The sequence below is a fragment of the Dermacentor albipictus genome, chromosome 2 (assembly GCF_038994185.2).
Source record: "Dermacentor albipictus isolate Rhodes 1998 colony chromosome 2, USDA_Dalb.pri_finalv2, whole genome shotgun sequence".
In the NCBI taxonomy this organism is placed as follows: Eukaryota; Metazoa; Arthropoda; class Arachnida; order Ixodida; family Ixodidae; genus Dermacentor; species Dermacentor albipictus.
In genome coordinates, this window is record NC_091822.1 from 105,804,606 (window position 1) to 105,816,202 (window position 11,597).

The following is an 11,597-nucleotide window of genomic DNA, read 5'->3' on the forward strand; positions in this document are numbered from 1 at the left end:
GAAGAGCACGGATAACGGTTTCTTTTCTATCTTTTTTTGCATTCAGAAGAACTATCAGACGTTTCGATTGGGCTATATATATAATGCACAAAAACCGCACTCTCAATCGATCACTTTTCGAACGGTGCACTTTTAACTAACATCCAACTCAACTAGAGCGACGAGCGCGTTGTCACTGGACTCGAGAAGTAGGCCATGTGAAAATGGACCTGGACACAGGTGTTTCGTTCCTTTGGTGCCTTCCACTTCCGCTGGCATCTAGGCATTCAACCCGCACTGAATGTCGATATGCCCGAGAGCGATCGACCGAGAAATAGAGTCGTGAGCATAGCCCGACTTAGTGTTTTTCTTAATTGTGCTGTCTCAATCACTTGTCCACGTTGTGCACTTTTTAGCGCACCGAAACAGATGCGGGGTGCCCTGGAACCACACGACAGGCGCATGACCTTCTGTTTACATCATCGTGTCTCGTACTTTTCGTCGTGCTATATAACTAAAACAAAATTTCCCGGGATGATATCCCCTGTGGACTTTCTCTTCTTCTTCTTCTTTTAATGTTTCCGCCCCCCTTTTTCCTTTCCGCAGTGTAGGGTAGCCAACCGGGCTCAGTCCTGGTTAACCTCCCTACCTTTCACTTATCATTCGCTCTCTCTCTTCCAAGATGATTGTCAACCGAGACTATATATAGTGCGCTCGTTGTACAGTCTAATGGAGTGTTTCCTCGCTGCCCCGTGTCGCCCTGCGACTCGCCTGACGCGCCTCTTGCTGCGCGCCGTTGTCGAGCGCAGGCCGTGTGCCAGGCGTGCCAGGCGGCGGCCGAGCGCGCCCGCGAGGAGGCCGAGCTCCGGCGCGAGCTGGCGGACAAGAGCGACGAGCTGCGTCGCCGCAGCGCCGACCTGGCCGAGGCCCAGCGGCAGCTGGCGCTTCGCGACACCGAGCTGCGGGCGCTGCACGAGGAGCGGGACAGGCTGCGCGACGACGTGGGCAGCAGCCGCATGGCGAAGGACGAGATCGTCAAGATGGCGTGGAACACGCGGGACCAGGCCGTCGCCAGGTACGCGGGCGAGCCCCTGTGTGTGTGTGTGTGTCTCCATATTGACGATATAGAACATGCGGGGTGTTTTGGAAAAAGTCACCCGTTCGCCCGAAAGGCGAAGCAGTGATTGCGATCGCGAGTTATTAGACAGCTGTACGATCTAAAGTTAGTCGTTTTATCAGCTGCATGAAATGCTCTAAGCATTCGCTTACTGAATGAATTAACAAGCACGTTGTCATGCGCGCACAGACAAACACTAACACATCTCACTCGATGACCGCAGACACTCGCTGTCAAAACGCTGGCGTGATTAAGAGAGGCAGAAGCGGTGAGCGAATGCCCTTTCGCGCTGCAGGACTCTCGCTTCAACGCGAACTAGGCGCGCGAGAACACAGCGCGCCCGAAGCCATCAGCTACCTCCGGTCGGCTAGCCTTCGTACCCAGCGCAGATTGCCTCCAAGATAGGAAGCGCGTGGCCGCGCTTAGCCTCCACAGTCGGAGCAGAAGAAAGAGGAGATGCGCATTAGCTTGCCCCCCACGCCCCTTCCTAGCGCGCTCAAATCTCCCCGCCTTCCTCCCTTGTGAGCGTGAGAAGGCACCGCTGCATCAAGCCACCATCTCCTCGGCTCACCCTCGCAAGCATTCGCTCTCACTTACAGCATATGGCGCGCGGTCGCAATGTTATCGTACTTGGGCTTTATACGGAATATCACACCGATGACGACGGCGGAACTTTGCCTGCAGTGTCCCTATAATTGCTATCTACGACACCCCGATAAGCAGTGTGGCCGATTAAGTTTCATTCCTACGGTGATCACGCTTCTTGATTGATGTCAGCTATTAACCTATAGCAGCCGTGTATGGAAATTTGCTATGTGACTAAATATGGCAGCCGCCGGCAGCCCCGAAACGGGTGAGGAGAAGGCTTCTGTTGAAAAGAAAGTGTTCGAGAAAAAAGTTGCAGTTTCGCCCGAAAGGCGAAGCATCGATTGCGATAGCAAATTAGTAGAAAGCTATACGAAGTAAGGATAGTAGTTTTATCGGCCGTATAAACTTGCAACCATAGGCAATACTAATTCACAAGTACGGTGTCACGCGCGCACGAGAAAACATTAAAACATCTCACTCGATGACCGCGGAAACTCGCTGTGAAAACGCTGGAGCGAGGAAGCGCGGCAGCAGCAGCGAGCGAATTGTCTTTCGTGCTGCGTCTTGCATCAACGCGAACTAAGCCTCGAAAACAGCGCACGGCGGACTCCGTCCCTGTCGCAGGTGGCTTTCAAGATACAGCGTCCCGGGATGGCGCGCACGGCGTCCCGGAGTAAGACGCGCCCACTTCCCTCCCTCCCCTCCCCCGGAGCCTTGCGCGCGACGGAAGACGGCGAGCTTCCTCCACGCTTCCCTTCCTTGTGTGCACGAGATTGAGCCGCGATCGCCTGCTCACCATCGCACCCTTTCACTCGCACATGCAGCATACGGAGCGCGGCGACGATTTTATCACCCTTGGACTTTATGCCGAACCTCACGGCGGCGCGGACGGCAGAAATGCGCCTGGGGTGTCCATATAATTGCTATCGCAATAAAAAGTGACTTCGCGCTCAGCCTGTGAGCCCCGCGCGCTGCGCACGAGTGTAAAATTTGGCTGACATGTTCACAGGAGCGTACGCTATCCGCGGAATGTGTTTTTTCACCAAGCCCAAGGTGTGGTTCAGGACCCCTCTAAGGGGAATTATCATGGTGCGAAGCTAATCATTTTTGCTTCTTCCGTTAGATTATGATAGCGCTTCCTATCCCTGGCTATACTGGCGCATGACGTAGAAGCAATGCTGATTTTCTTCAGTCTAGGCATGTTTGCAGTCCGAGAGCAGAAGCAGCTGTAGGGAGTGGCGAGCGGCGCCTGGTGTCCAATCATTGCGCCAATGAGCGCGCGCCTCCGCGCCTGGTAGCAGGTAGCCAATGGCGTGGTAGCTGCGCTTCTAGCGAGTGAAGAGGGTGGAGCTTACTACATGGATAATACAGATTGGCGATTTTCAACTCCTCACAAAACCAAGAAATTGAGTTTTATTTTACATTTCATTTCTTTACTACTGCACATATCCTCACGATTTTTCAGTATTCTAAAGACATCATTAGGTTTAGTTTAACATTGCAGCATTATTTTGCCGGATTTGTAGGCGGAAATATTATTTTAGAAGGTGAACCAACAGATTGAAAATGACCTTGCTGAGAGCTTCCTATGTAATGCTTCGCGTTAAAAGAAATTAAAAGTCCGGTAACAGGAATGGAAATGCAAGTCGATTTCACAAATGACATCTTAAACGTTGATCCTTCCTTGCCAGACTTATGCCTTTCTTTGAAGTATTTTTTCAAATATATTCTTTATTATATTGTTTTTGTCTTCCTTCATTGTTGTAATATTTCTTCGATGCAGTGCGTGGCATTCCACAGTAAGCGAGACACGCGTCGCTCAAGTGCATTTTTTCCTGAGCGTTTGCTTCGCCACACAGTAACGTACCCCGCAGTGAAACCAGCTTCTCGGTGAACCTTCTTTTCAACGTTATGTTGGCGGCATGAAACTTGTTGAGGACATACGCGGTGTCTCGATCGTAGTGTTCCCGTTTACAGCGAAGCTGTTAGCCTCTGGTTGGTCGGGAGTTTTCCTGGCGTGCTCGCCCAAAACACGGCAGCTGGGAAAGGGGCTTGTGTTTGAGTTTCTGCGTAAGAGAATTATGTTTTCTCGTGTGACAGTGACAAGAACTTTATTGTATTGTCCTGAGGAACTTGATTGGGGGGAACCGAAGGCTCCCCGATCAAGTTGGTGGCTCCGCCCACGACGGGACAGGGAGATGGTGACTCTCCGCGACGTCGCGGGCCCTCTGGACGGCCTGTAGTTGGCTTGGGAAATCCGAGCTCCTCAGCAAGGCGTCCCACTTGGACTTGTTATGAAAGTCGGAGCCCGCGTTGTACGGGCACAGCCAGAGCATGTGGTCGAAGGAGCAGCACGCGTGACCGCATTTGGAGCACGATTGAGGAAAGTTTGGGTCTATCCAACTAAGCGCTCTCGGAGTGAGGTACGATCTCGTCTGTAAAAGCCTGAAAGTAACAGCCTGAGCCCTGTTCAGTTTCGGACTGGGGGGAGGGAATTTTCTCCTGCTGTGTCTGTAATGTGACGTAATTTCGTGAAAGGTTGTAAGATTATCTTTGAAGGGGCAATCCTGCGGGAGAACCGGACCGCTAGCTCTGGCGCGGTTCGTGAATTCACGCGCCAGGCAGTTGGCCCGCTCGTTAGGGTTGCAACCCGCTCGATTAGTTGCATCGTCCATGTGGGCCGGGAACCATGCTATGGTGATATGACCTGCAGTTTCTTCTCGCGTATTAATACGAAACAATCTGTTAACGATGTCGGCTGCGTGTTTACAAACTAGAGCGGACGAGAAAGCCCTTACCGCCGTGCGCGAGTCGGAGAAAATGGACGCCGGGCCTTTTGCGGCTTGAAGAGCCAAGGCTATCGCGGTTTCCTCTGCCTCGTTCGCGTGTTTGGCGTAGATTGATGCGGCGCTGATAAGCGTTCCGCGCGCGTCAACGACCGTGATTGCAAACTTGTCTTCGCTGCCATATTTGGCGGCGTCTACGAAGAATGCATCTGCCCCGTAAGGATCTATTCGTTGAAGGATGGCTCTAGCCCGCGCTCTTCTGCGACCTTCGTTATATATTGGGTGGATGTTCCTCGGCACGGGCTCAACCTTTATACCTTCACGGGCTAATTTAGACAGAGGGTGTCGGTTGAGCGGTGCCTGTATAGGGAGTTGACCAGCTTCGTCAAGAATTTTGATTCCCGGCTTAGTTGACGAAAGCCTGGAGATCTGTGCAAAAAACTGTGCTTCAATTAATTCGTCTGTGGTATTGTGGATTCCGAGTTCAAGTAATTTTAATGTGCTAGCGGATTGTGGAATACCGAGTAATCTTTTGACGCCGGACCTGATGAGTGTGTCGAGTTTGTTCTTTTCAATTTTGCTCCACTTGAGGTACGGTGCCGTGTAAGTAATGTGACTGATGAAGAAAGCTTGGAAGACCCTGAGTAGGTTGTCCTCCTTGAGTCCCCCCCTTTTGCTTGCGATTCTAGTTATGAGTCTTAGTATATTTTTCGCCTGCGCGCTCAGCTTGTTTAGAGCTTCTGCATTGCAGCCTTTGGCGTTGATTAGAAGTCCTAAAATTTTGATGGAGTTCACCCTCGGAATGGGGTGCCCTTCTCGTGTTGTAATTTCGACTGGCAGCGTTTCCAGAGGCTCGAGGTTCCTAACGCCCTGCCTCGACTGTCTGTAGAGGAGGAGTTCGGATTTGGTCGGTGACAGCTTGAGACCCGTGCATGTAAGAAATTCTTCCGTTACATCTATGGCCGCCTGGAGAGATTGCTCTAGATCGGCCAAAGATCCCCCCGGGGACCAGATTGTGATATCGTCTGCATAGATTGCGTGGCCTATTTTTGGGAGTGCGGCCAGCCTTTCAGAGAGTTTATGCATCGCGATATTAAATAGTAGCGGGGATAGGACCGAGCCCTGAGGGGTTCCGCAGTTGCCCAGTTCGTACGGACCGCCCGAGATCGTGCCCAGTCGAAGGAACGCTTTCCTTTCCGATAAGAACGAGAGAGTGAAATTAAAGAATTTCTGCCCTAGGTTGAGATGGGAAATTTCGTTCAAGATGTGTTCGTGAGCCACCTTGTCAAAGGCCTTAGTGAGGTCGAGTGCAATGATAGCTCGTACGTCCCGCGTTTCGTTATCGAATATAGATCTTTTCAGGAGGAGCATTGCGTCCTGTGTGGAGAGTCCCTTTCTAAAACCTATTAGATTATGCCTAAATAGTTCGTGGTTTTCGACGTGTTCGACGATTCGATTGTGTACTGCATGTTCTGCTACTTTGCAAATGCACGATGTTAGAGAGATGGGACGCAGGTTATTTATGTGCGGAGGTTTCCCCGGTTTGGGGATGAGCACCACTTTGGCGGTGCGCCATTCCGAAGGGACCTGCCCCGAGCTCCACACCTCGTTTATCTCTGCCGTTAGGATTTCGATAGCCTTGTCGTCCAGGTTCCGGAGGAGCTTGTTGGTGACCCCGTCGGGACCCGGGGCCGATCTTCCATTTAGGTTGAAGAGTACGTCTCTGATTTCTGGAACCGTAAAAGGTTCGTCTAATTCTGGCCTGTCTAGCCCCGTGTAAGCCGCTCTCGCGCTTATGCCTTGCGAGTCTCCTTCCTTGACGGGTAGGTAAGTTCGCGCCAGATCGTCGACAATTGCATCGTTTGTGAGGTCCGAGCTGACCTGCTTATGTATGAGCCTATCGACGGCGAGATTTAGCGCATTTCGGGACTGTTTTTCGTTTAGGAGGCTTTTAAGCAGATTCCACTTACTGCCTCTTCTCATGCGACCGTCCGTTTCGTTGCACGTTTCGTCCCACTGTTGCAGGGCCAGTTGCTTGGAATAGCACTCTATTTCCTTGTTTAGTGACGTTAGTTTTGCTCGTAGTCGGCGATTTAATTTCTGTATTTTCCACCTCTCTCCAAGAGCGTGTTTAGCCTCCAGGAGATGCGCTAACCGAGAGTCCATTTTGGGGACTTCAAGTTTTGTGCTGATTTCTTTGGTCGCGTTTTTGACTGCCTGTTTAAGATTGGTAATTAGTTCTTTGAAGGATTCACTTGAGGGGGCGGTTTCGGCTCGAATTTTTCGGAAAAGATCCCAATCGACGTATTCGTATTTGACCGGAGGTTTGGGTTTGACCTGCACCGCGATTTCGAGAACGTAGTGGTCACTACCCAAGTCCTCCTGAAGATTATCCCACGTGCCCTCGATATTTCGGAAGAATGTGAGGTCTGGCGTTGTGTCTCGACTGACCGAATTACCCCTTCTAGTGGGAAACCTAGGATCTGTAACAAGCGTGAGGTTAAAATCGGCTGCACATCCGGCTAAGTTTGTGCCCTTCTTGCTGTTAAAGCCGTATCCCCATTCCGTGTTCGGAGCGTTGAAGTCTCCCGCAATTAAGAGGGGCGCGTTTCTGGCTGCCCTGATTGCGGAATGGAATAGTGCATTAAAGTCTCTGTTCTTATCTGCAGGCGAACTGTAGACGTTAAGAATAAAGACATTCGCGTTGCTCGATCTACTGGGCACGAGCTCGATCAGTTGTGCTTCTAGTCCGCTACGATATTTTGGAACGGTGTGCTCCACAAAAGAGACACTCTTTTTCACTAAGGCGGCGATGCCTCTCCCCGCTTCGCCTTTGTACGCTACTGCGCGATACCCCGACAGAGTAATCTCCTTCTCCGAGAGCGTCTCCTGCAGTAATATCACTTGTGGCTTGTCTGTCACCGATCTGACGAGCTGACCTAACGGAGCCTTGCGCCTCTGGAAGCTAGCGCAGTTCCACTGCCAAATTTTAACGGTATTGTTATTTGTGTTAGCCATCTTGTTTACTGTGAAATTTTAGAGACCTGTGGCGCCCCCGTCGGGATTTGATCCTGTCGGGAGTGGTTCAGTACGTGTTATTTGTCTACTTTTGGACTGAGCCTTAGGTCTTTCTAATAGCGTTACTCTCAACTCTATGGCGGAGAGCATTTCCATAATCCTATTCAGGGTCTTTTCCAGTTTACCCTCGTTTTTGATGGGGGAAGCCGAGGCGGCGGACGGGGTCTCATTGACCTCGCTTATGTCGCCCTCTTCTTCCTCCTCTGTGTCGCTAAAAGGTTCCGGGTTGAGCGCCTTGCGTTTCGACTGCCCGGCTAACGGGCCTGGTTTACTGTTGCTAACCTCATGCCGGTTTATGAGTTTTCCTTTCATGTTGTTAAAGGATTCCTTAAGCTCTGCGAGCTCGCGTCTAAGTGCCCTATTTTCCGCTTCGAGAGCTTGGATACGGGGATCGATCCTATGCTCTGGCTGTGCCTCACCTGTCGTTTCTTTGCTTGATGTGTTCGTCTTCCCAGACGGCTGTGTCACTCCCTTGACCTTGTCGGCCCACGTGGCCCGCTTGACGGACTGGGAGCGAGACCGGGATCTCGATCTGGAGGAGCGTTCTCCTTGCCTCGGTTTGGATTCTCTCCTTCTCGAGCGTGAGCGCCCTCCGGATACAGATCGGGTACTCAGGATGGAACCGCTCCGCGCAGCTGGTGCAGCCAACGAGATGTCGCCAATTGCTTCGGTGACGTCAGATTCTTCGTCCAGTTGTGCCTTCCTTGCTCTTTGTCGGCGTCTTCGGCGTCGGCGTCGGCGTCGTACGATGTATGGAATTTGATAGCGCTTTTTGCACGTTCGGTCTCCGGTGACGTGGGGCCCGCCGCACGCTTCGCACTTGGGGGTGCATTGATGTTCTTCTTCGTCGTCCGCTTTTGCTTTTCCGCAACCGCGGCATTTGCTTCTCTCTTCCTCGCTGCTGATGCAAACGTCGGCACGGTGGCCTACGTGGCCGCAAGCATGGCAAACGTCGACTTGGCGTCGGTATAAAGAACATGGCAACAAGGCCGTGCCGCAGATCACGTGGTTGGGCACACGCATGCCTCTGAATAGAATCACGACTACATGCGAGTTCTTGATTCTTCTGGCTTCTAGTGCCGTGGGATTTCTTTCGTTAACAATCATGTTTCTAAGCGTGCCTTCATCGTGACAGGGGTCGATGTGCCTTATTACGCCTTTGCACGTGTCTTCAGGGGCGGCGACGTACGCCGAGACTTCGTAGGCGCCGTACTTAGTATGGATTTTATTTAGTCTCGCATAGGCCCTTGCATTAACGGCGTGCGGAGTAGAGATGATTAAAATATTCTGCACCTTGTTTGGGCACACGGTGTCTTCCTTCGTTTGATGCTCAGGCAGGGCCGCCGCCATGGCCAGGGCTTGAGCGAGCAGCACTACGTCGGCTTTTGATACGTCGAGGCCTCCCTTGGGGCGCACGATAATCTTGATCTGTTCCTTCGGGAGCTTCGGAAGTCGCGAAGCTGCCGTTACTTGCGACAACAGACTTTTAGCCGGTTCCTTGGCAGTGCGGCAGCCAGCCGGCTTGTTCACGGTACCACGTTGGCCATCTCGTAATGGCGGCCTGTTCGTCTCCTGCTTTTTACGGTTGTTGAGGGCGGTGATCCACCCTGCACCGTTGAGATCTTCCTGGGTTACGTCCATGCCTTCCACAGTTACGACTTCGGGCATAGCGTCGCTTTCGATGAACGCACGTGCCGTCGCTTCAGTCGCGCACAGAGACGGCAAAACGCAAGCGTGGGGCTGCCTCTACAGGCAGGCCTGCCTGCACCGCCGCGCCGAGAGCCGGCTGTGCCCGTTAGGGCTAGCTCCCTCGCCGGCGTGATCGTAGAGCAAAAGCCTCAGAATATGACGAAAAGTCCACCCACCGATAAAACTTGGGCATCGGCGGATTCCTTGAAACTTGGCGGTTCCGCTGAGGTTTATATATCCAGGGTTCTTCTTGGAAAGACGCCCAAAAACAGTTAAGAACGCGGGAGCCGACGTGGATACGTCCGCACTGCTCGGCACCTCTTCTTCTTCCCCTTCTCGTGTATTCGAATTAAAATCCGGTGCGATTATGTCTGTAGGTTGTGTGTGAGCCGTAGTTTACGAATTTCGTGACAAATTTTACTCTGAGAAATCCAATTAGTTGAATAACGCCCTTGCACCATGCGGAGGGCCCAAAATACAAACGAGAACTGGAAGGCTGTGTGCTCGAGTTTCCGCGTAACAGAATTATCTTTCTCGTATATATTCGAATTACAATACGATTCTATCATGTCTGGAGGTTGTGCGCAAGTCGTACGTTACGAATTTTCTGACGCATGTTACTTTGAGAAATTGAATTACTTCACTTGCGCTAGGCGGAAACCCTAGAAGAACGGCGACGTATGCTTGCTAGCGGTATCGCCATCTAACGGCCGTGGCCGCTTGGACTGACCTCAAGCGGCAGCTGAAACAGGGCTTTGTCTTTCCGTTTCCGCGCAGCAGATTTATGTTTTCTCGTATATGCGAATAACGGACAGAGGTTATCATGTCCACAGCTCGTGTGTAAGTCGTACTTTGCGCACTTTCTGACGCAATTTACGTTTAAACATTAATTTAGTTCACTAAGGAACTTGCACTTGGCGGACGGCACAGAAGAATCAGGATGCACGCTGCACTTTCGCACACGTGCGTGCGCGCGTGACGGACGTCGCTTGTGGTGGTGGCGCTTGTGTAACGACGTAACTTGTAACGGTAAAACTTATAACTTGTCTAACGTATGTACCAGCTTCGCTGTTTCCCCGGTTTCTGGTTGACAAAAAAGAACAAAACAGTGTTTCTTGTAACACCAAGCTTATGCTTATATACCTATAAATGCATCCGGTTAGTAGTTTCCTCTGTAAACGAGAATTTGAAAAGTTTGCGACGCTTCATAGTCAGCTAAGATAACTTGGTGCACAAGTGCAAAGTAATTCAGTTGGTGCGACAACTGTGAAAGCGATTTTTTTTGTACATACAACCAGAAATGAAACGCGATCACTGCAGTGTGGCACAGCGCACAGAACATGAATTGCCATACGGCTGTGCAGTGAGAGACACAACACACTGACAACTGAATTGAACTCTGCACATGTTCCTATGGGTGGGCAGCGCAACCCGGACGAAGGACGAGAGGAAGTACACAATACGAGCGCAGTGAACATGTTCCTATGGGTGGGCAGGGTCCGGGTTGTGCTGCCCACCCATAGGAACATGTTCAATCACCAACTCGCCCAGCTTGCCGAGTGAACTCTGCAGTCTCGACATTTTGAATGCGCGCCAAGTTGTCCTGTCAACATGATGACAAACGCATACAACGAAACAGGACATACTAATGGGATATATGCGCTCGACACATGTATTCTTTGCCATGTTGAACCAAACTGATTATACTATCAACTTAGTTCTCTCGGGCAGTTCCAGCTTTGTTGTGGAGGTAGCATTGAGAATGTCATTACAATCCTATGCATATCAGCTGTCGCCGTGAAACTGTTGAACACCTGTACATCAAGTACTGGCAATGCATTACAGCGTTCAAGAAAGACAAACTGTGCACAGTGTGAAGCAATGTAAACTAAGAACCTTCAAGAAGTTACGACATCAAGAGTTTGCATGCTCCCCATCGATGCTGTTGCTGCTTTCCTTGCATTCTACTTAGCTCTCGATTTGTGTTAAACTCCGACGTCAAATCACGTGGCGCACTGGGTTTGCAGGAAAAACAACACAGAGATCGAACTGGCCAAGACCCGCATCGAGCTGATGCACATCAACAGCCAACTAATGGAGGCCATCCAGCAGAAGGTGGAACTCTCCCAGCAGCTGGAACAATGGCAGGTCGGTTTACACCCGCTCCCAGCCTTTTCTTTCTTTTTTTTGCACTAGCACCAGGGTGAACATACTTGAACGAAAGCTTTGAACAGCTCACACACCAGCTGGAAATTGCAGTACAAGTGCCAGCAGCTGTGATGCAGGATTGCTAGAAAGACCATGCTTCACTGGGAACATATAAAGCCAATTTTGCTGAGTGAGCCATGATTGGCCGAAAG

The 11,597-nt window shown here is 51.2% G+C and overlaps 1 protein-coding gene across 4 annotated transcripts in view; it reads left to right on the forward strand.

The window, feature by feature from the left end:
* LOC135919502 (BICD family-like cargo adapter 1) overlaps positions 1-11,597 on the forward strand; it is a 208,763-nt gene that overhangs the window by 192,870 nt on the left and 4,296 nt on the right. For all 4 annotated transcript variants that reach the window (XM_070533825.1, XM_070533826.1, XM_070533828.1 and 1 more), the window contains exons 7-8: positions 789-1,054; positions 11,265-11,385. In XM_070533825.1, the coding sequence (XP_070389926.1) occupies positions 789-1,054; positions 11,265-11,385 (387 nt within the window). The remainder of the gene's footprint in view (positions 1-788; positions 1,055-11,264; positions 11,386-11,597) is intronic.